Here is a 25,323-nt window from a genome sequence, read left to right on the forward strand (position 1 = left end):
TGTGCCAGTACTGTGGAAATGGCTTCACATGTTCCATGCAATGACTCTTTCAGTTTTGATGTGAGGTCATATTCGCAAGGTGATAAGTTTTGACAAATATGCTGGATGCTCCAGTACTTCCCATCCCCATCGCATGAGCAGATTCGGCACACATGCTGCCATATTGGCTCTCACATTGTCCTAAAGAATTAAAGCATCGTACTATAGGCGTTCAGGGTGTTTCTACTGAATAGCCCGTCTTAGGTGTTGTTGCAGGAAAGTGTGACAGTAGTACAGTGCATTAACAGTTTGTCCATGTGGGACAAAATGGCCCAACATTACTCCTTTAATGTCATAGATTATGATGTCCTTTAATTTGACGGGAGAAGGATTGCGACAAAATTTCTGTCTGCATGGTGAACCTGTATGATGCCACTACACAGACTGGCATTTCAGATCTGGCTGAGAGACCCTGGCCCAAAATTCATCTATGGCAATGGTCCACACAAGCAAATTATCTCCCTCCTCCTCGTAATGTGGTAGATGTACTCGATAAGTTTCATAATGTGTCTGATTTTCCACTTCATTTAGTGTCTGTGGCACCCACTTTGCAGCAACTTTACACGTGTAGATTTACACATGTGTAGATCATTGCTTCCACCTTCTATTGTTCGCCAAGCATTGGGTGATCTGGGTATGAGTGCAGTCCATATTCACACTGATAGGCTGCCCACTTCGATACATGTCAGCTCTTGCAGTTCTGCCACATCTGAATGGATCTGCCTGCTGAGTAACTATTCTGTACGGTAGAACAGCATTTCCTACCACTTTCAGAAACTCCTCATGGGACTGTCATGCATTCCTTCCATGGTGAACCACAATCTTTGTGTAAGAGCACTATTCAAGTCAGGTAACATCCATCCTGAATGGCTGCTCAACTCACTGTGGTCTCTCTTCACACTTCATTTTGCTGGAAAGAACTACCACCAAATGTCACATCCTATTATTGTGGATTCTTGGGGAGACTCCTGATTCCAGGTAATGTGCATAGTTTGTAATGTACTATTGTGTACTGTTTCAATTGACAGGAAAACATGTTTGCCATAACAAACTGTTCATCATCTTTTTCTTGTGCTATATCTTTATGGCGATCTGTGTGTTCATCTATCTCCTTAGTTGTAATGTTTGCATATGAACTAACATTCTACTTGCATATTTCAGATTTTTTTAATTTGATTAAGACATTGTCACAGTATTATCTTCAACTAATGTAAGGAAACCTCCAGAATGCCTAAATCAGAGTAATCTAACTGGAGTTTAACCCACCTTCTCAGTAATGTGTGTAAAGTGTCTTAACTTTACAGCAAAAGAAACAATAATTAGAGGAAGATTTTGAGATGGGAAATATAATGCCTTGCATGTAAACATGCCTTCTTCTGCTCAGTTTCTGTTCTACATTGACCGCATAATTTTTTCATGAACTAGGCTTGAACAGTAATTAAGTTTTGTTTTTTACTTACAGAAAGATTGAAATGTACTAAGGGAGTGGGAAAATGTGACAGAGACCTACTGCTTGATATTTATAGTCGCCCCATAGTATTGCAGGTAATGTGTGAAACAAAGAGAGATTACACATTTTGCTTCATTCTCTGCATTTATTAAACTTACAAAATTTTGTTTCATTCATAGCATTTTCCAATGTACAGAGAGTCAGATGCTATCTGCCATGAACCGGATGAAGCACCAGAGGAGATTAAAACACAAAAATTTAGAGAGAGATGGGAGTGTCTTTCAAGGGAGTCATCACAGATGGTGAGTTTTGTTACTAACAGTAAAATGCTTCCAAGGAGTGTAGTATTGTATTTATTATAATTATTTTAGAGATTAGTGTTAAAAAAGACTGCCATAGAATCATAGCGTTAGGCCATTGCCCTGTTCTCTACCTTTTCAAATGTAATCAACCTGAGACATTCCTAAAAAATAATAGTCTCATGTACTAGGAGTAAAGAAGACCACTCGCTGAATGGCAGAAGTGCTGAGTCAAACAATGGAAAATCCAGGATGGAATGTAACAATATTATGAAAAGGATAGTTGCTACTCACCATATAACAGAGATGCTGAGTCACAGGTAGGCACAAAAAAAGACTGTCAGAAAGTGAGATTTTGGCCAACAAGACCTTCGTCAGAACCCACACACACACACACACACACACACACACACACACGCACACACACGACCACAGTCTCTGGCCACTGAGGCAGACGAGCAGCAGTGCATGATGGGAGAGGCAACCAGGTGGCGTGGGGTAAGAAGGAAGCTGGGGCAGGGAGGAGGTGGGATAGCAGGGTAGGGGTGGGGGACAGTAGACAGCTGCTTTTGGAAGTGTACAGGGACGAGGTGGAGAGAGGATAGGGCAGCTAGATGCAGTCAGGAGGTTAGACGGATGGTAGGGGGTAGTGGAAAAGGAGAGAAGTAAAATGACTGTGGGTGTGTTGGTGAATAGAGATCTATGCAGTGCTGGAACAGGAACAGGGAAGGGGCTACATCATTCCAACAGCTTGGTATGAACAATGCCCAAGTATCCTTGGTGTAGAAAATGAAGCGCATCACACTGGAGAGCCTGTGGAATTATAACACGTGAATGGTCATCATCAGTATGCAGCAGACTTGACACATTGATGAACTGTAGGAGCATGCCAATGGGCAAAATATCAGTGAACCACCAAACTATGAATCTACCTGGCTGAATGTGGCCAAACCGTGTAGATGTAGTGGAACAGAATCTGAAAATCAGGATTCATGGCTATGGCCTGGACAATTTCTGGTGATTAAGAGGAAAGCTGTACAAATCATCTGTATCTTGTGCATCAGTGTAGCAGTATGAAGTAGAGGACTCATCAAATGTTGAATCTGGACCAACAGGGAGGCAAGAGCATCTGTGTTGGTATCTGTAGAAGTAGGCTGATACACAATCTCGTAGTGGTAATTTGGCAAAAAAAAAGAGCCCACCATTGCAGCTTCTGTACTGTGCATGTTGCAAGAGACTGAGAAGGGCTAAACAAAGACTGTAGATGTTTATTGTTAATGTACCTCCACTCACGACACACACGATTTCAGAGATCATGTGTCCATACAGTTCACAGGCCTGCTTATAGAGGCCACCTGGGTCAGCCCCCTGGCGCACTCTGGTGAGCTGCCAAAGAAACAGTAATATTTAGGTGATCGCAAACGAGTGCTAGGCCTATTCTGTAATCTGTATTACTGTTGTCCATTCAGTGTGTTCAGTGCTACGCACAACCTGTACTTCATTGTATCTTACATTGGCTCCATAAAGTACTATGTTCTATAAATTGTGATTGTTCTTGCTGTAACAGACTTGGCAACAAGAGAGGGTTATGTTTTCTCCACATGTTAGTGTCATTACTAAGTCACCCAACAAACATCTCAATCAAAGAAATACTCCAACATTTCATTGCCCAGCAGCAAATTTTTGTGGGATAACAACTGCTCTCAATCAAGTGGCATCTGCGTGTTCGCTGCAGGTTACTCTTCTATCAGTGGAACTGTCGCCCTTTCAGGCATATGATGAATCACCTGAATATTAGGACTCCTACAAGACATGGTTATGCAGCATTACCCAGTTTTTCATGTGGGCGATGCACACTTGTGTGGGCTTTCTTTCTTTCCTGGCTTTTGTCGTGCATATATCAATTGTTGTGCCAACTGGCGCCTTTGCAAGAAGTGGCCAGCTTATCATTTGACAAAATGTGCAACCTTCTCTCAAACCATTACTTTGACAGAACACATGTAATTGTGATGTGTGTAAAATTTGACCATTGTCAGAAATGCCCAAACAAATCTTACAAAGCCCGGGCTGAGAATTACGTGGGTTGAGCCATCATTATAAGCTTGTCACTAGTACTCATCATGAAACCTATGCTGATCACATGGTGTGTGATGTTATTCCTCTGGCTCTGGATAAGGAAGTTTGCGAAAAAAACACTTCAGCGTGAGAATCTGATACTTGTGATGTGCTCAGTATAGCACAGTTCTTTGAAGTGTCACAACCCGCAGATAATCAGATTGCTGTGCAGGGGGAGGTATTCGATGTTGGTCAGTCAACCCCTGTTAGGCATGCTGCAAGTGTTCAGGATGATGGGAAAGCTATTGCAGCAGTAGAGACTTTGACTCAGCATCACAAGGGCAGAGTCAGTTACTGCCTCAGCATCAATAGGCCACGTCACAACGGCGGCTGTGTGGCTGCCTTCCATCTTGCCCATACTGCTTAATCCAACATGAGAATTCTGCATCCCATAATCATTGGTTTGTTTGCAATAAGTGTCCAAAGAAGGCCATATTGCATTGATGTGTAACTCCTCTTCAAACATAGCACAGTGGTATCGGTGGACATAAATCAGTGGACAATATCCATCTCCCTGAACAAATTGCTTATTGACCTGTGTGTGTGTTTAATAAACTGCAAAAAATGTGAGTGGACACAGGAGCTTTAGTGACTTTAGTAAATGCACAAACGTACATGGCTTGGACTGCTTTCCCCTCACACAGATTTCATGGAAATTGGTTAGCTACAGTAAATAGCAGATTTACTGTACCTTACTGTACCTTACAAATCTGTTGTTCACCCTTTCACCTTCCTTGTTGTAGATCATTCTCATACCACAGACGTGTTTCAGTTAGATGCATTTCACACTTTCGATTTCTCCACTGCTATTGAGGTAAATTTAGTGTTGGATGAAGTTCCATATCAGCAACCTGAGTCCCTCTGCTCTGAGTTTTCATTGCTGTTTTCACCTGGGCTTGGTTGTGCTACCAGTTTTCAGACCCACATTACGGTGAAAAAGTCTGCCCGCCCTTACATTTTTCGGGTGCGGCAGTTGCCCATTGCATTGTGCGACTGTCAATGCTGAATTAGACTGTTTCACGTCACTCAATGTCAATCAGCCTATATTTTCTAATGAATGGGCTATACAACTGGTCATCGTTAAGAAGCTGATGGATAAGCTTCATTTCTGCAGCAACTTTAGTGTCACAATTAATACACAGTCCATGATAGATAGTTGCTCGCAAAATTGTCAGACGGCCATTAGTTTTCTAAGATTGGTTTGTTGAAAGCATACTTCGAGCTCCCCTTGGATGAGGCCACTAGGCACCTTCTCATTGTCAGTACACCTTTCAGCCTATACCAATATCAACACTTACCTTTTGGCATCACTAGCATGCAGGCATTTCTAGGTAAAGTTGCATACTACCATAAGTTTTTACCGGATGCATACACTGTTGCTCAGCCCCTGCACATACTTTTGTGTAAAAATGTGCCTTTTTTATGTTCCACAGCTTGTGACTGAGCATTCATTTTGCATGAATCTAAGCTTCAATCTGCCCCATGTCTAGCCACTTTTCAGCTGGGTCAGTAACTCATGTTGGCTACAGATGTCTCTCAGATCAATCTTGGCATGGTGTTGGGGCACGAATACAAAGACAGATCTGAACAACCTATTGCTTAAGCTTCTACAACTTTAGCTCCCGCTCATCAGTGGTATTCTCAGATTGAAAAGAAGGCTTTAGTAGTTGTGTTCACTGTCAAGAAATTTTACATCATCATATATGGTTCTAAGTTCAATTTAATCACAGATATTGAGAACTTAGTAAGGTCTTCTCTTTTGTGCAGCACGAGTGGCCAGAAAAACCCTTGGGCTATACTTCGGATCCCTTGCATAATTGCTTCTCCCTCCAGCACCACTTTTCTGTGTTTGATGGGATTCTTTTGTTAGCTACGGAGGATGCTGCTCCCTGGGTTGTGATTCCTGCTTCTGTACTCCATAATATACTGTGGCTTCTGCATGTCAGTCACTGGGGTACCTCCTGCATCAATGCATTGGCCCACTGGCATGTGAATTGGCCGGGCATAGATGGGGGACATCACGTGCCTTATTGCCACTTGCATTCACTAAGTTCGGTAACAGACATCCCCGCGGGCATCTTTTTCCCCCTGACTGGGGGAGCATCTTCATGTCGATTTTGCTGAGCGTTTCCTAAATCAGTATTGGCTCATTGTAGTGGATGACTATCCCATGTTTCTGTACATGGCGTGTTGTTCACCCACGTCTGTGTGTCAGCAGTAGATCATGCAGTCTCAGCATCCTGAGTGTCGGTACCATTGTGTAGGACTCATGCAAATTTGAGTTGTGAATTGAGAAGGATGTCAAAGCTGTTGTCTCCTCTCTGTGGGACCTTGTGCGGGCAGGAATATGGGAGCTGGAGGGATGCCTGTTTGGTGTCTTCACACAGCATGACGACCTTGCACTTTGCTAACATCTTGTGTATGAAGATCTAGAAGACCTGTGAGGCTGTGGCAGTGGCATTCTAATGTGAGAGATATGCTGTTCGACTGATGAGGTCTGTTAACTCCTTTGAGTCTAGCAGTTCTGTGGGTTTGATAACCTTGACTGGAAGGGGCAGCGGCATGCCGTACGAGATCTCAGTTAACAATGCCTGCACGTCCTCCTTAAAAGCTCCTGCCCCCCTGTGGATCCAGGTGTTACAATGGGCTCGAGGTATTCCTGCCTGTTGTAAGAGGTGATTAAAAGGAGTCTCACATGTGATGGTCCCCTGTAGGGTTTGACCTCCGTTTTTCAAAATTTTCCTGAAGAGTAAGCCAATCAGGGAAGGGGGCCTTAGATGGTGCATCGTGTCCATCATGCATTGAGACCTTTTGCCTACTTTCATGTCATTGCATTGCAGTCCTGCCCATTCTCCGTCTCTTGGGCAAGGACACCTTCCTGGGTGCGTTTTCCACCATGCACTATGCAGTGTCAGTTTCTGTGCCAACGATGACCATGGACTTCTTTGCACCTCATATCCAGCATGGTAGCCAGTCTGTTGTGGTGGGGCACCCATGTACCCTGTTGGTTGTAGCTCTGCTGATGCCTGTGCTGTTAACTCCCCACATATGCCAAGGAGTAGATGCCCGTCACCTTGGGGCATTGGAACTCCCAGCAATGGCCATCCTGCCAGGTGATCCTTGCTGAGGCTGGGTGGTGCCCATGGGGAGGGCCCCTGGTCAGAGTGGGTGGCATCAGGGCGGATGACACGCCATGAAGCATAGTATGTCATCTCTTGCTGGTGGTCCACCGCCAGCAGTCTCTAAGCGGGCAAAGTCCAACTACAATGATAAGAAATATGGCCCCAAGTCGTTCCACTCCATGGTCACACCATGGGAGGAACCCCAGGCTAAGGATGGCAGTGAAGCTTATTCGCGCCGGTACCTCGTATGTACGAGAGTTGATGGGGAATCTTTCATGTCCATGAAGCCTCAGTTTTTTGTGGAGCATTTGGAGGACAAGTTTGGGGAGGGGAACCGCTTGTCCGAAATGCACTCTGGGTGAGCTTTTACAACAACAGCACCCTCTGCCCAGTCACGGGCATTACTCACCTGTGGCAAGTGGGGGGGATGTCTCTGTTACCATCACACCTCATTAGAGTTTAAATATGGTCAAGGGTATTATATTCCATAGGGACCTTATTTTGCAGTCTAATGATGAGCTGCACACCAATTTAGAGCGGCAAGGTGTTCATTATGGCATGTCCATCGGGGTCTGAGGGATAACCACATTGCCACCAGTGCCTTCATCTTGGCCTTCGAAGGTGACACATTGCCCGAGAAGGTCAAGGTGATGATCAACTGCTGTGATGTAAGCCAAATATCCCTTCCTCTATGCGGTTCTTTAAGTACTTGAAGTTCGGCCATATATACTTCCAGCCCCACCTGTCTAGACTGTGAATGTCCATCGCATCACAATACTCCATGTGCCCCGCCGCCTCCCATCTGTGTCAACTATGGAGAGCATCATTCACCTTGCTCGCCAGACTGCAGGATTTTACAGAAAGAGACGAAAATCATGGAACATACGACCCTGGATCGACTGACCTACATTGAGGTTAAGAGGAAATTTGAGCACCCACCTGCATCCTGTTGCTATGACCACCTCATATGCCACCACTACAAGAACAGTTGTCACCCCTGTTGCTCCCGCGCCACATACTTCGGGAGCAACACCACAACACCACCCCCCACCCCACCCCACCCCACCCCCCCCCCCCCCCCCACCCCCCATTGGAAATTTCAGTCCTCACTTCTGAGCCAGAAGTGTAAGGCTTCTTTGGCTCCTCTCACTCCCTTCCCAGGTTTCTGCTAGTGGGAAAGATGACTCCTGCCAGTGGCTGAAGAGCCCAAAAGCAGCTGGTCGTAGGACTTCACGCTCAGTTCCGGAGACTGATTCAGTGAAGTCCTCCCAGCCAGGGGAACCCAAGAAACAGCATGATAAATCAAAAAAGAAGATCCCCAAAAACAAGGAATTTGCAGTGGCACCCACACCACCATTACCTAAAAGCTCTGCGTCTGTGGAGGGGCGGAGATTCTGGGATCCGCTGAGGACATGAATCTCGCCGGACCCTCAGACACAATGGATGTAGACTGCTCAGGCAAAAAGTCGGTGGTAGCAGGTGACCCTGAGGCGTAAACTGCCTCATCAAATGTTCCATGCCTTCCCAGTCTCATGATGATGTCATCCTCCAGTGGAATTGAGGCGGTTTCTTCCACCGCCTGGCTGAGCTACGGCAGCTGTTAAGCTTTACGCGTGCTTTCTACATTGCCCTCCAGGAAACCTGGTTCCTGGCAATGCAGACCCCTGCCCTCAACGGCTATGAGGGGTGGTACAGGAACCGTAGCAACTATAATCAAGTGTCAGGTGGAGTTTGCATTTATGTCCTAAACTCAGTCTGTAGTGAAACTGTGCCCCTTCAAACCCCTCTCGAAGCTGTGGCTGTAAGAATACAGACCACCCAGGAAATAACTGTCTGCAATGTATATCTTCCTCCAGATAATACAGTACCCATGAATGTATTAGCTACACTGATCAACTCCCTAAACCTTTCCTACTTTTGGGAGATTTTGTCGCCCATAACCCTTTGTGGGTTGACACCGTGCTTACTGGCCGAGGCAGAGATGTCGTAACTTTACTGTCTCAGTTCAACATCTGCCTCTTTAATACTGGGGCTACCACAAATTTCAGTGTGGCTCGAGGTAGTTAATCAGCCATTGATCTATCAATTTGCAGCCCAGGACTTCTCCCATCTATCCACTGGAGAGCACATGACGACCTGTGTGGTAGTGACCCCATCTTCATGTCACTGCCCTGGCGTCAGGCCCCAGGACACCTGCCCAGGTGGGCTTCACACAAGGCAGACTGGGAAACTTTCACTGCTGATGTCATCGTTGACTCTCCCCCACATGGTAACATCAATGTGATGGTTGAGTAGGTGACTACCACAGTTGTTTCTGCGGCAAAAAATGCGATCCCTCGCTCTTTAGGGTGCCCCCAGCATAAGGCAGTCCCTTGGTGGTCATCGGAAGTTGCTGAGGCAATTACAGAGTGTCGACAAGCTCTACAACGACATAACGGCACCCTTCCCTAGAGCATCTGATAGCCTTTAAGCTCTGTGCCCCTGTACGCCAGCTTATAAAACGATGGAAACAGGAGTGTTGGGAGAGGTATGTGTTGACCATTGGTTGCAATACGTCACCTTCCCAAGTGTGGAAGAAGATCAGACATCTTTTTGGGTACCAGACCCCCCAACAGGCGGTCCCTGGCATTACCATCAACGGCATGCTGTGTACCAATGCAAACCTGATTGCCAAGCGCTTTGCTGAGCACTATGCTCGAGCCTCTGTGTCGGAGAACTACCCCCCAGCCTTTCGCACCCTCAAATGGCGGATGGAAAGGAAAGTCCTCTCATTCACTACACACCACAATTAACCCTATAACACCCCATTTACAGAGTGGGAGCTCCTCATCGCACTTGCACATTGCCCCAACACAGCTCCTGGGCTGGATTGGATCCACAGTCAGATGATTAAACATCTCTCGTCTGACTACATCTCCTCGTCATCTTCAATCGGATCTCGTGCGATGGCAGGAGAGCACCATCATTCTGGTGCTCAAACCTGGTAAAAACCAACTTGATGTGGATAGCTATTGGCCCATCAGCCTCATCAACATTGTTTGGAAGCTGCTGGAACATATGGTGTGTCGGCAGTTGGTTTGGGTCCTGGAGTCACGTGGCCATGTCAGGGCGGCTTCTGCCAGTCTGAAATCTGCCATCTAAAAAGCCTTTTCCAGACATCAACACCTTGTTGCCATCTTTTTTTATCATACGCAAAGTGCATGACACCACCTGATGACATATCCTTGCCACATTATACAGGTGGGGTCTCTGAGGCCCGCTCCTGACTTTTATCCAGAATTTCCTATTGCTCCGTACTTTCCGTGTTCAAGTTGGTGCCTCCCATAGTTCCCCCCATATTCAGGAGAATGTTGTTCCGCAGGGCTCTGTATTGAGTGTTTCACTATTTTTAGTAGCCATTAACGGTGTAGCAACAGCTGTAGGGCTGTCTGTCTCACCCTCGCTGTATGCAGACGACTTCTGCATTTTGTACTGCTCCACCAGTACTGATGTTGCTGAGCAGCACCTACAGGGAGCCATCCACAAGGCGCAGTCATGGGCTCTCGCCCACGGCTTCCAGTTTTCAACTGCTAAGTCATGTGTCTTCTTTCGGCGTCTTACCATTAATCTGGAACCAGAACTTTACCTTCATGACAATCCACTAACTATAGTGGAGACATATTGATTCTTAGGACTGGTTTTCGACACCCGATTGACTTGGCTACCTCGCCTTCATCGGCTTAAGTGGAAGTACTGACAGCACCTCAATGCCCTCTGCTGCCTGAACAACACCAACTGGGGTGCAGATCACTCTACTCTGCTGCAGCTCTACAAAGCCCTTGTTTAATCCCGCCTTGACTAAGGGAGTCTGGTTTATGGTTTGGCGGTGCCTTCAGTGTTGCATGTACTCAATCCAGTGCACCACTGTGGTGTTCGCCTAGCGACGGGATCTTTTAGAATGTGTCCAGTGCCAAGTGTCCTGGTGGAGGCCGGAGTCCCTCCATTGCAGATCTGACGTGCACAACTGCTCGCCAGTTACGTTGCACACATTCATAGCTCTCCTGAGCATCCAAATTACCGTCTCCTGTTTCCACCCGCGGCTGTTCATCTCCTGCATCAGCAGCCCAGGTCAGGGCTAACGATTGCAGTTCGCATGTGATCCCCTCTGTCTGAACTGGAGTCCTAGCCTTTACCACCTCCCATTGAGGTCTGTCCGCATACACTTCCATGGTGTACACCTAGGCCGCAGATTCGTCTGGACCTTTCGCATGACCCTAAGGACTCAGTTACTCCTGCCACTCTCTGCTTCACTTCCTCTCAATCCTTGATGTGTTCCGGAGCCCTGAAGTGGTTTACACCAAGAGCTCAATGGATGATGGTCATGTTGACTTTGCCTACATATACACAGGCCATTTTGAACAGCATTCCTTGCCTGATGGCTGCAGTATATTCACTGCAGTGCTGGTGGACATCTCTCATGCACTTCAGTATATCCATTCATGACCTTGGGAATCATTTCTTCTGTGTGCTGACTCCTTGAGCAGCCTAAAAGCTGTTGACCAGTGCTACCCTCGCCATCCTTTGGTAGCGTCCATCTACGCCCTGGACTGGTCCCGTCATTCAGTGGTGTTTGTGTGGACCCCAAGATACGTTGGCATGCCAGGGAATGAACTTGCTGACAGGCTGGCCAGACAGGCTACGTGGAAACTGCTTCTGGAGATGGGCATCTCTGAACCTGACCTGCATTCTGACTTACGCCTTAGGGCTTTTTGGCTTTGGGAGACGGAGTGGCATAGCAGTACACACAACAAACTGCATGTCATTAAGGAGACTACGAATGTGTGAAAGACTTCCATGCTGGCCTCTCGCAGGAAATCAGTTGTCCTCTGCCGGCTCTGCATTGGCCACGCTTGGGTGACCCCACTTGAGCGTTAGTGCGGCGCCCGGTTTATAGTGGCCCATATTCTGGTGCCCTGTCTCACTTTGACTGCCCAGTGATGAAATCTTGGGTTACCAGACTCGTTGCCACTAATTTTATCTGACAGTGCCTCATCGGCTGATTTAGTTTTACGTTTTATTCGTGAGGGTGGCTTTTATCATTTGATCTAAGTTTTAGCGCATGTCCTTTGTCCCTGTATGTCGTCCACCATAGTGCTTCTAGGGTGGAGGTTTTAATGTGTTACAGAGTGGCTGGCTTCTCCATTTTTATTCTCATGGTTGGCCAGCCATGGTAATCTGCTTTGTTGTTTTAATCTCTTCATCCTGTTTCTTGCATTTCTGTTCTTTTCTTGTCTCCTTTTGTCCATTTGTTGCCCTTCATCATTGTTGTGATTTTTCCTCTCATTTCATTTTGAATTGTCAGTCGCGTCTATTTTATTCTCACACTTGTGGCATTGTTTTATTCAGAACAAGGGACTGATGACCTCGTAGTTTGGTCCCTTTTGCCATCTTTTAATCCAATAACCAATAAAAGCTCCTGTGATCGTGGGTTTCCTAAAATTCCTGTCTCGAGCTTATTACTATTCTCAATCCTCTGGTCCAGGTAATTAAAGACTCCATGTTGCTCATGCTCTATTGTAAAAATTCTGTCCCATGTTCACAGGGCAGTTATTGACAAATCCTCATACCACCCCCATAAACATAAATTAGCACTTTTCAAAAATGTGGTGCACAGGGCTAATTCCATACCTCTAAGTCCAGAAACCAAGAATGAGAAAATGAAAACCCTTGGACAAATGGTGGTAGAAGGTGGTTTTGAAGTGGGTTTGACATATCGTTTGGCTGTAGCAGTTAGGCATTGTAACCAGCAAAATGATAAAAATCCAGACAGATATAGCGTCATGCTATATTGGAGGACCATCTCACATAATTAGTGAGGTGATTTAACACAAAAGGGGTTAGAATTGCTTTCAAGACGGGTGTTAAATTAGGACAGAGGCCGAGGCTGAAGATCGGCACAGATGAGAACTGGATGAGGAAATTGGAATTGTATGAAATAAAACGCAAGGATTGTGAAGTGAGATATCTGCAGAAGATGTGATGGAGTTTTAAAGTTTGATTTAAAGAGGATAATAACAGAGAGAACTGGCTCATGAGCTGTAGCGAAGCATCTCAGGAATGAGCAGCACTTGTTGGTGGATATAATGGAAAGCATGAGGGGACTGCACATTGGAGAAAAAGGGTGGTTGCTATCAAATAGCTAAGCCATCTAATCGTTTATAGCTATGGGTTCCCCTTTTAGTCCACTGTTGGCTGAAACATTCATGAACCATTTTGAACAACATTTTCTGAAAAAAAAAGACCTTTGAATGCAAAAATTAAATATTGGTTTAGATATGTAGATCATGTTCTGTGTATGTGGACTGGCAGCTACAAGGCAGCTCCACACATTTTTGCAAAATGTAAACAGCAACATATAAATATTCAGTTCACAGTGGCTATTGACCACAAATCCATAAACTTCTTAGATATCATCATTGATATCACCACACATACACATTGTTTCAAAATTTATAGTAAAACTACGACGACAGACAGAGTAATATGTTCTTGCTCACAACACCCCATAGCTCACAAACGTGCAGCTTTCCACTCAGTGGTACACTGTCTCATATCTGTCCCCATGTCACAGATGATTATAAAGCAGAGTTAGATATAATACAATTTATTTCTTCAACCTGTGGCTACAGTCCAGAAATGTTGCATGGGAAACAAAAACTGAAAATTATACACCTACTCTATGCCTCATCTGCTGCCCCTTCCACTGTCTGCAAAGAAGTGGTGTCCATTAACATATCTAGGAGAAGTGTTGTGACAGTGCCACGACATTTAACAGTGCCGCCACAACAGTACGCGCAAACAGTGATAGAGGCGCTCTGCAACTCGGCTGAGCGTGAGAGCACCACCTAGCTACGAACGGCGCTGGCCGCATGTCACGGCACGGCAGTCGAATAAGAGATACTGAGTTGTTATCATGTAACCAGCTATTGTTTCTAAGTGAGTGTTTGAATATCCACGCAATTATTAATGATTATAGGTTATAACACTTTTTGGCGACAAGGATGGGATATTTTCACTGCGTTGTGGATTTGTGTGTTCGTGACGGGGCAGACATGGAACAGCTTATGCAAGTGCTCATTGAACAACAAACACAGCTGACGGCTGCTATTCGGGCACAACAAACACAGCTGATGGCCGCTATTCAGGCGATGTCGACGTCGCTTACTCATCGTCTGTCTTCCTCTTCTCTGCCTCCATTCCCTCCTTATGACGAGGCCGCTGAAGACTGGGAGGATTATGAGAAGCGTTTGCGGCAACACTTCTTGGCTTTCGGTGTTGTCGATGCTCCTATGTGTAAGTCGTTATTTCTATCTTGGATTTCCCCACGGATCTATCAGCTACTATCTCAGTTAGCCCCTCTGCGGGAACCTGCCTCCCTGTCCTTCCAAGAAATGTGTGACTTATTGTCTAACTATTACTGCAAAAACACCCACGTCATTGCCGCCCGCGTGGCGTTCTACCGGCGTCGTAAACAGCCCCATCAATCTTACCGGGCTTGGGCAGCGGAACTACACAGTCTGAGTAGGAAATTTCAGTTTGTCACAGACACTCATCATGAGTCTTATGCTGATTCAATGGTTAGGGATGCTATTCTACGGCTTGCTCCTGATAAAGGAGGAGATTAGTGGAGGAGATTAGTGTTTAACGTCCCGTCGACAACGAGGTCATTAGAGACGGAGCGCAAGCTCGGGTGAGGGAAGGATGGGGAAGGAAATCGGCCGTGCCCTTTCAAAGGAACCATCCCGGCATTTGCCTGAAGCGATTTAGGGAAATCACGGAAAACCTAAATCAGGATGGCCGGAGACGGGATTGAACCGTCGTCCTCCCGAATGCGAGTCCAGTGTGCTAACCACTGCGCCACCCCGCTCGGTCCCTGATAAAGAAGTTCAACAATGTGCCCTACAACTGCCAAACCCGTCGTTGTTGGAAGTTCTAAGCATCGCTCAATCCTTTGAAGTGTCTCACGCTGCTGGCGCGCAAATAGACGCGTGGTGTGATGTAGGCGCTGTACAGTCAACTTTCGACACGGACAATTTGCCTGTTTCACAGGAGAACGAAGATGTGGCGGCGGTTCACTCGCGTAAACAACATCGCGTTGGGCCGCAACGCTCGCAGCGAAAACAGCAACCACAGAAGCAGGTTCGTTCTGCACTTCCTTCTTGTCCACGTTGTTTCGTACAGCATGACAGGGCCGTGTGTCCAAAACGTTGGGCCATGTGTAATTCATGTAGGAAAAAAGGCCACATTGCTTCTGTGTGTCAGTCCCCTAAAGTTCCTGTTGACGAGGACGAGGCATTGGACATGGATGTTAACTGTGTGCTTTCTCAAACAAATAAGTTGTTTGTTACTGTTTGTGTTCTGGATAAAGACATTCGCATGCAAGTGGACACTGGCTCTGCAGTAACTCTCATTAATTCTCGCACGTATTTGGAGTTGGGCTCCCCTCCCTTGTCTCCAGTTATGCGAAATCTGAGAACTTATAATAAACAGAAAATTCCTATCATTGGCCAGTTTGATGCTTCCACTGCCTACAAGTCTGTTGTTAGGCCCCTCACGTTTTATGTGGTCGATCATGTGGGCACTGAAAACCTGTTCGGTTATGATGCTTTCCAGTTGTTCTGGTTCTCCATTGATGATGATGTGCACCTCATATCTGAGGATATTCCGTATCAACAGCTGGATGGATTGTGTTCTGAATTTTCGTCCGTGTTCTCTGCTGGTCTGGGTCGTGCCAAGGATTTTGAAGCCCACATTACTCTTAAACCTACAGCTCGCCCAAAGTTTTTCTGGGCACGCCCTATTCCGGTGGCGTTGCGTGCACCTGTCAAGGCTGGGATAGACAGGTTAACAGCTTCAGGGATTCTCCTACCTGTTACCTCAAGCGAATGGGCATCACCCTTCATGGTGGTTTCTAAACCAAACGGGAGTCTGCGATTGTGTGGTGATTTTAAAGCCACCGTCAACACTCAGAGCCTCATTGACACTTATCCTCTTCCCCGTCCTGAGGAGTTATTTACCAAGCTCGCTGGGGGCCAGTTCTTTTCCAAACTTGACTTATCAGAGGCGTACCATCAGTTGCCGTTGGATGCTTCTTCCAAGGAATTTCTCGTCATCAACACTCCTTGTGGGTTGTATCAGTACCAGCGGTTACCATTTGGCGTCGCTAGCGCGCCGGCCATTTTTCAGCGGTTTTTGGAACAGCTCACGGCTTCCGTTCCCAGCTGCATCAACTATCTGGATGACATTGTTGTCACGAGGGCTTCCACTGAGGAGCACCTTTGCAATTTGCGTTCACTGTTTCGGGTTTTGCATTCGGCTGGGTTAAAGTGAGATCTGGACAAGTCACAGTTCTTCCAACCCTCCATTGTGTATCTTGGTTTCCACTTGTCCCGTGAGGGTATACGTCCTCTACGTCAGCACGTTGTGGCCATTAATGCTCTACCTCGGCCGTCTACTGTCAAAGAACTTCAGGCGTTTCTAGGCAAGATTGCTTATTATCACAAATTCATTCCATCCGCGGCGGCGGTAGCTCGTTCTCTGCATCAGCTGTTACGCAAAAACGTCCCTTTCTGTTGGTCCAACGAGTGTGAGCCGTCTTTTGTCCGCCTGAAGGCTCATTTGCAGTCGGCGCCTTGTCTTGCCACATTCCGTCCGGGTCAGCACTTGGTTCTGGCGGCTGACACGTCACAGTATGGCCTAGGGGCTGTTCTTGCCCGTCAGTATGAGGATGGGTCGGAACGTCCCATCGCCTATGCTTCCAAGACCCTCAACAATGCGCAACAGCGTTACTCTCAAATCAAAAAGGAGGCACTCGCTATCATTTATACTCTAAAAAAGTTCAGCGTTTTTTTGTATGGTTCTAAGTTTCACCTCATCAACGACCACAAGCCGCTGGTCTCTCTGTCCAGCCCATCGGCGTCGCTTCTGGATAAGGCAGCTCACCGCCTGCAATGTTGGGCCTTATACTTGTCTCGTTTTCACTATGAGATTCACTATCGCCCCACGGCCCAGCACGCCTACGCTGACGCATTGTCGCGATTGCCGATGGGCCCCGACCCAGTTTTTGATCGTGATGATCTACTCTTTTTCCACATTGATGAGGAAGAACGTCGTGCGGTCAAGGGTTTTCCACTTACAGGTTCACAGGTCGCATCAGCTACTGCGCGGGACCCGGTCCTGCATCAGGTGATCGGTTTTGTTCAACGGGGTTGGCTGGACAGGACCAAGGGCCGGGCATCGGACCCCCTTCACAACTACCATGCCTTGCGCCTTCGTCTGTCTGTTCGTGATGGTGTTGTTCTTCTGGCCACGGATGGCGCATCTCCACAGGTCGTGGTGCCAGCCTCTCTTTGCAAAGATGTTCTCAAACTGTTGCATGAAGGCGATTGGGGGATTTCTCGGACTAAGTCCCTGGCCCACAGGCACGTTTATTGGCCCGGTATTGATTCGGACATCGCCCACATGGTTGCTGCGTGTGGTCAGTGTGCTCAACAACTGGCTGCACCTCGTACAATGCCCTCTCCATGGCCTGATCTGGCGCAGCCATGGGAATGGGTGCACGCTGACTTTGCTGGCCCCTTCCTCGGTACTTATTGGCTACTGTTGATTGACGCCTTCTCGAAGTTTCCGTTTGTTGTTCGATGTCCGTCACCCACTACTGCGGCGACGACGCTGGCTTTGTCCAAAATCTTTGCACTAGAAGGTCTTCCATCCACGATCGTCACCGACAATGGCCCTCGGTTCTCTTCGCAGGCCTTCCGTGATTTTTGTACTGGACAAGGGATTCATCATGTTACAGCACCGCCCTTCCATCCACAATCGAATGGGGAGGTCGAGTGCCTTGTCCGCACTTTCAAAAGCCAGATGAAAAAATTCCTTAGTGATTTTTCCACAGATGACGCTCTGCTGCAATTTCTGAGTTCTTATCGCTTCACGCCTCTGGGTGATCGCAGCCCTGCTGAACTCTTGCATGGCCGCCAACCGCACACTCTACTCCACCTGCTTCACCCTGTCAGGTCTTGTGCTGTGTCCCCTAGTGCGGGAAAATACTTGGTGGGCGCCGACATGTAGGCACGAGGGTATGGATCTTGCCCTAAATGGATTGCTTTGTGAAATTCATATGGACGACGACATGGTGGTTTGCCATTAAGATCAGCTGCGCCCACGAGTGGTGGCCACGTCGGTGCCACCGCCCCTTCCTTCGCCTCAACCAGCCCGAGAAGCCAGTCCTGTCGCTGCTGCCGATCTACCGTACGTGTTGATGCAGCTGACATCGCTACCGCTTCCGAGTATGCCGGAACCGGCCCCAGTCGTGACGCTGCCTTCTCCGGGACCCATCTCGCTGGAGCAAACCCCCAGGTCCATGACACCTATAGATGCTTCTCCGGAGTTTCGCCCATCATCTCGTCCAGGAGGCACGTTCCACGTACGAGCTTCCGTCCTGGACATTTTCGACCATATTCTCGTGTCTCTCCGCGGGATCTTCTCGGGGCCTCACAAGAGGCCATGGATGTCTCCGCACTGTCCATGTCTCCAAGGAAGTGAGTGTTTTTTTTCAAGGGGGGAAAAGTGTTGTGACAGTGCCATGACATTTAACAATGCCGCCACGAGAGTACGCTCAAACGGCTATAGAGGCGCTCCGCAACTCGGCTGAGCGCGGGAGCGCCACCTAGCTACGAACGGCGCTGGCCGCATGTCACGGCACGGCAGTCGAATAAGGGATACTGAGTTGTTATCATGTAACCAGCTATTGTTTCTAAGTGTGTGTTTGAATATCCATGCAATTATTAGTGATTAAAGGTTATAACAAGAAGTATCACAGATTGTAGCAAAAACAATGAAATCCTGCAAGCATAGGCTTTCCTACTATGTTAAGAACACCACAGCCCAGTGTATTTTCAGTAATAAAGATAAAATCCAGTTATTAGCTGACAGTGGGGTATACAAAATTACCTGTTCTGATTGTGGTAAGTTTTGCATTGGTCAGTCAGGCAGAGATATAGCAGCTACGTTGGCTGAACATGAACACAGCTCGAAGTTGCAGAATTCTGACTCCACATACGCTGAGCATGTACTTAGTGAGGGCAACATCTACCAGCCAGAGTCCAATGTCATTCACTTAGCAAACAAAGGCTAAAAACTGAACTTTCTGGAAGCCCTGGAAATTGGATATTAACAAACATTTAGCTCACAGTTCAGATCTAACCTTAAATGATCAGACAGAGCTTAATATTTCCTCTCTCCTAAACTTCACATAATCCTCTCTGGTTTTCATTACTTCCCACACTATCTGTTCCTACATATAGCCACATTTTCCTGTATTCATTCAGTTCTTTTATTTTATTAAAATTCTCATGTAATCCATATAGACTATAGTTACAACTATTAAGTCTTTCTTTTAAATGGCACTTGCATTACTTTCTACGTTTAATACCTCTTGAAGTTGTTTCATCAGGTACTATTTTTTATTTTACTTGGTTCATTTATTTTATGCAAACTTTTACATAGGCACAGTTTTGGGTGTAATGTTAATGTTTTTCCTGTTTGCTCCTTATATATTTGTATATTGTTCAGCTTTTTATTTTTAAAATGCAGTACCACCACACTCTCATAGATGGCGTTTACTGTATGTTCCCCCACACTCCTCAATTTTCTTGCATTTATTCATTTCTGTTTGTCTTACAGATATTGCATAAGTTCCTTGTATATTCTGTAGTTACATTGATATTGTTTCTTTTAATTGGTTTGTGTACCACTCTCCATGTTTTGTACCTCCTGAACTAGCCTTACCAAGTATTCATTTTATTTTCTTTTATTAGTTTTGTTTATTAATATAAACTGTTATGCAGGCTTGCTGCTCCAGTATTGTGTTAAAGTTTTTTCCTGTTTATTCGCTTTACATTTATTTACTGTTCAACTTTGTACCTTTTACATTGTATTATGACCACACTGTCAAAGATGTTATTTACTGTACTGTACATTTCTCCTTCAATCTAGATGTGTAACTTCTTTTCCAATACAAATATTGTAACTTCTTGGTGACAATAGTCAGTAAATGTTTGAAGATGGCCTCGTAAGCGACTTTTCATTTATAATAATGTTGTTCTACCAAGAAGCGACGGAAGATTCGATTAACATATTCATTAAAATTTTACAAGAATTTCCCATTACTGAGCTAACACTGCAAGAGAGATGAAGTTACCTGCAGATGATACAGATGATAGCTATCAAGATCTTACAAGCAGGAAAAATGAATTACATTTCTCTGTATTAGTATACAGAAATGGAAAAATGCTTTGTGTTATTTTATTATGATTGTTAGATTATATGCTGGCCCATGCACATTAATAGCACTTATTAAAGAAATTGTGTTTGTACTGAGTAACACACTGTTCAATTAATATTACTTTTTTTTACAGTTGTATGATTATTTAAATCCCAGGCTCGTTGTTACTGGGCACACACACCATGGTTGTCATCTTCTTCATGGGAAAGATATTCATGAGTGGACCATTCCTTCATTCAGCTGGAGAAATAAGAACAACCCCAGCTTTATGTTGGTAAGACAGTGTAATTTTTTGGGTTTTCTTAAAAATAAAACAGTTTATAAGTTTACCTTATTAAATTTGAATGTATTGTAACAGTGACTACTCATCATCAACAGTAACAAAATATTAAGGAAAAATTCAGTTACCAGAAAATGTTCTTATACAGGGTATCCCAAACCTTTAGGGCCAAATTACGAAGATAGTAGACATTTCTGAAGTATTTACAAAACAGCCAAAAATTAAAATTTAATTTTTTTATTGGCATATACAGTTTACATATTATTGAAACAATGGAAACTCATAATAACTGTTCAAAGTGACAACTGCCATTCTCAATGTATACGTAACAGTGGTGTATAAAAGTTTATTGTAGTGTATCAGTTATGCTTGTTGTCTGTCGTACAGTGGAACAGGCAGCTGTTAACCACCTCTTAGTTTTTTCATAAAAGACCTTGCAATGAAGTGCTAGCAGCGATTAACTGGTTAGTATATTTGTGACCTTTCCAAAGCCCTTGATTGTGTGGCTCACAAAATTACACTTAAGAACCTTGAAACATTCATTTGAGCCACCCTTTGGAAGTTCTGTGGGGTGACCCAAAGTCAAACTCATGCCCGTGATCTGAATCTATGTACTCTTATCGATGTGCAGTGGATGAGATAAATTGTGCCATACTGCTGTGCGGATTTAATTGGAAATGTTTGATGGTGGCCCAGGATTAATTCTGTACACTGCTAAAAATGTAATATCAGTCTAAGTATAGCTCACCAGTCTCATTTTGACCCATTCCAAAGTAAATAATTAAAAACTATGTAGCAATCTACCCACTTTCAGAAAGATTCTGAGATCCGACCATTGGACTCGAATATGTACACTGCTAACAGTTCCTGCACAACCTCCAACCAGTCACTAGCAACTATCACTGACAATCTCCTCAGCAGCAAAACTGGAATACAGTTCAAAGTCAAGAGGGAAGAGTCACACAAAAACATCACTCTCAAATTTGCCTGGAAACAAATGAAATTTACATGGTATCAGTTAACCTTATCCAAGTCCATTCCTTTATCCAACACCACTTCCAGATAGCAAATGCGTCTACACCCTGCTCTGAGGCCTCTTTCTACCAAACAAGTACATGATCACTAATCCACTGCATTTACAGGACATAGCAACAAAATGCCTAAGACAAATTCCATACCTCCGAATGGGAATGCACTTTCAAAAGCTCTGCAGGTTTTCCGTATCAGAAAAATAACTTTGTTGATCACAAAGGATCATAACGTCTGACTTACGAAGTGCCAACCACTTAAAACCACAAACTATGCCCTAGAGAATCCAAGAATTGCCATGTGAACCCCATGGAGACTGCTGGCAATCGCCCCCCCCCCCCCTCTATCTCTCCCTACCTCCCCCCTCACACCCTTTCGTTTGCTCCAGACCAACCTTTCAGCCATTGAGACAGGTTGCAGACAGTTTCGTTGGTCATTCTCAGTTCACACTTTCTGTGAGAAGTGTTAGAACATTCCCTGTGAGTGTTGGAAAAACAGAACATGATGGGAATTAATTGTCCTTGAGATGAGCCTAGTCATTGCTGACCTCTCCGCATTTTGGAGGATGAGGGAAAGACTCAGCCTACTATCTCCAGGCTGAAGAAACTCTCTTTCCCTTGTGTACACAATAGCCACCAAAATGAGCAAACAGGCCTGATCCAGAAATGATATGTTACAATCTTAAGTGTTGTGGCATTCCTCCCGCGTGGATGGGATCTAACCTCCATAACAGACTCCAGACTCATTAACAGACTCCAGCTCAGGAATGAAAATAACCTCAGAATAGGAGAGCATAACATTCGGCCAACTCTTGTTTCTAACCTACATAAATCTTCATCTAATGGCCGTTCAAAAACTGTATTGCATGCTGATGACAGAAGCTTACTAATCGAGGGTCCGACTGTGAATTTCTGTGTTGGTCATGTTCAACACCTACGTTAGCAAAGTTGTGACTATTTTCTTCTCATTGGTACAAAATGTGTAAATAGATTGTCTTTATTCACATACGGAACAGTTAAGTACACTCATTTTGGGCAATAGCCCAAAGATTAAATGATGGGGATAACTGTCTAATCTCTGTAAGTCTCCTGCTCTTACATCAGCTTTAGAGAATCTGTCACTGTTCATTAAGCCATCGAGGGCTTCATTGCTGGGCCGCAGCTGTTGACCAGTGAATCATCTTCTGAATGATCTCCTTGAGGAGCTTTGAGTCATTTCTGAAGTTTCCAGCCATATCCGAGGACATCTCAAGCTAGATTGGTTGATAGTCTGCAGTCAGAAATCGAATCCTTGATCATCTGATTTGTGAGCATTGCTCGCTATCATGAGGCCAGTGCCAAGTAGGATTAATAGAAGAAAAGCAGGAGACCCAATCAAGAGAGAGACCTTTCTTCATGCATTTGTGCAGTAGTGTGTGACCAATGCAGATGTTCATCAAAATCTAGTGGCAGCTGCTACAAGAGAAGCATTTTACACCTCAAAGAGGTGTGTTCGAAGAGCGTGCATTCCAGGAAGAGACAGGAGACATACTACTTCCTTTGATGTACATCTCAAAAAATGATGGGAAAATCAGAAAAAATTGGTGATTACCAACAGTCATTTTTCCACACATCATTCTCAGCTGCAACAGGAAAAGGGTTAAATCATAAAGATACTCTTCCAGCTGCAGCACAAGAAGTCAGTGTAACATGCCAGAACAATGCAGCTGCGTATAAGTTCATTTACTCTCAGCGTGCTGTTATAATGTTATGCTGACGACAACTTAGTTGCTAGTGGGTTCCCCTGAAATAAGTAGAACCAAAGTTTCTATCATTCTCTGTCATAGCCTTTTCTGTTGTAGTCTTATATGGCTTTGATTCAAATGGACTCTGTTTTGTTAACAAATATGTATATGTGTCTGCAGGGAGTGTGGATATTAATGTTTGTAACATTCCAAATAATCGCATTACATACAACAGGGGAAAAATTGGAAAGGGTGTACCAACTGTAACAAGATTATCCTTTGTTGGAATATGTCTGGAATACAAACGAATTATGTGGCTGTTCCACTCTAACACATATGTACATGCTCCAAAATTGCTGTAAACCATGCTGTGACAACATGTAGTACTTACAGTCTGTCACCAAACTCATTGGGCTATGCAGCATAGTTACCAGAAGATGTTCATCCATTAAGAAATCAATTTAACTTTAATTACAATCACTATGAAATAACAAATTTCTTTTTTAGTTTTATACCAGAGAATAATAATATTATTATGCCAACCTAATCACAGCAAACACTTTTCAAGTACATTAAAAATACAAATAGTAATTTGTCATGTTCCCACATCACCCCCTTCTCAGTAGCGTAGTCAGTTTTAGGACTTCAACTAATATTGCTGGAAATCTAATTTCACAACCAGATCTTGTTGTTCTTGGTTTTTCACCTTCTGTAGAATCTGGTTGTTGGTCCTGTGTGCTGATGATTTAACTGGAGTGTGTTCAGAGTGTGTATTATTATCATTCATCAGGTACGCACGTTTGAATCAATCAGTGGAGATAGTCTTTATCTGGTCTTTCGCTTGAAGTCCAAAAAGTTTTTAGGCTCCTTTCAGTCGCTTCCTATGGGCCTTTATCTGGAGGCTCTAACGCCTTCTTCACTCAGTCAACCCATACAAACACATGTGTTGAGTTGCTGAGGTCCTTATGTATGAAAGGTGCTTGTTTTGCTGTGTGGAAATATTGAACCAATTTCAGACGATTCATATATTGCTTCAGTTGTGACACAAATTGGGGTAAGTCTGAATCCTTCTTTGTGCCATACTCTCATAAACAATTTCTGCAATTGTAGCTTTAGTGTTTTCTCTAATTGAGCATAAAAGACCAAGAAGGATTACAGGTATTACTTGAGTCCATTTTGCAATTGCATTTTTGATAGTACTTGAAATAGCTCTGAGTTGTCTTCCACGGTCTGTCACTATTTGGTATGGTGTTTCCAATTTGTAACTCTGTCAATGCAAGGTTAAAAAAGAAGTATATTCTCCTGAAAGGAGGTATTGGTCCTACCAGGTCAAGGTGAATTATTTTGAAGCATTCATCAGGACAGGTAAATGGTCCTAACGGCACTTGAACATGTCGTGATACTTTATTTTTCTGAAAAGCCGTACATGTTTTAGCCTGATTTCTGACATCTTTTTTTATATCGGTCCAGACAAACCTTGATGTGATTATTTTTACAGTTGTCTTAATGCCCAGTCTGTTCCTTCTAACAGATACCTGAAATATTTGACAGCCATGTATATTCTAAGAAGCTCCCTGTCATACTTGGCATACTTCCTTCATGTTGTTGTGAACTTTTTTGGAAAAAAAAAAAGATCCAATTGATATCCACTGTCTATCTTGCAACTGCTGCAGTGTCGCAAAATCTGGTGAATCCACAAACATAGCAAGTTGATTGTGCAATCCAGGAAATGTCAAAAGCATAGAATTTGCAAGATCTTTGCATTTTTGGAACTGAGCAATTGCTTCTTCTGTCCAGTCAATTCATCTTCGGTCATTTTTAGTTGCACCTGTCAAGTGATCATTCAGCAAAGCTTGGTTTTCAGCAGCATGTTCCAAATGCCCACGATAGAAGTAGATGATCCCCAGTAATGTTTATTATTGTTGCAACCCTTTCCAGATCT

At 44.7% G+C, this 25,323-nt stretch overlaps 1 protein-coding gene across 3 annotated transcripts in view; it reads left to right on the forward strand.

Annotated features, from left to right (window-relative positions):
• LOC126484062 (metallophosphoesterase 1) overlaps positions 1 to 25,323 on the forward strand; it is a 148,651-nt gene that overhangs the window by 116,431 nt on the left and 6,897 nt on the right. For all 3 annotated transcript variants that reach the window (XM_050107423.1, XM_050107421.1, XM_050107422.1), the window contains exons 6-8: positions 1,502 to 1,584; positions 1,669 to 1,791; positions 20,483 to 20,623. In XM_050107423.1, the coding sequence (XP_049963380.1) occupies positions 1,502 to 1,584; positions 1,669 to 1,791; positions 20,483 to 20,623 (347 nt within the window). The remainder of the gene's footprint in view (positions 1 to 1,501; positions 1,585 to 1,668; positions 1,792 to 20,482; positions 20,624 to 25,323) is intronic.

The sequence above is a fragment of the Schistocerca serialis genome, chromosome 6, assembly GCF_023864345.2.
Source record: "Schistocerca serialis cubense isolate TAMUIC-IGC-003099 chromosome 6, iqSchSeri2.2, whole genome shotgun sequence".
Taxonomy (NCBI): domain Eukaryota; kingdom Metazoa; phylum Arthropoda; class Insecta; order Orthoptera; family Acrididae; genus Schistocerca; species Schistocerca serialis.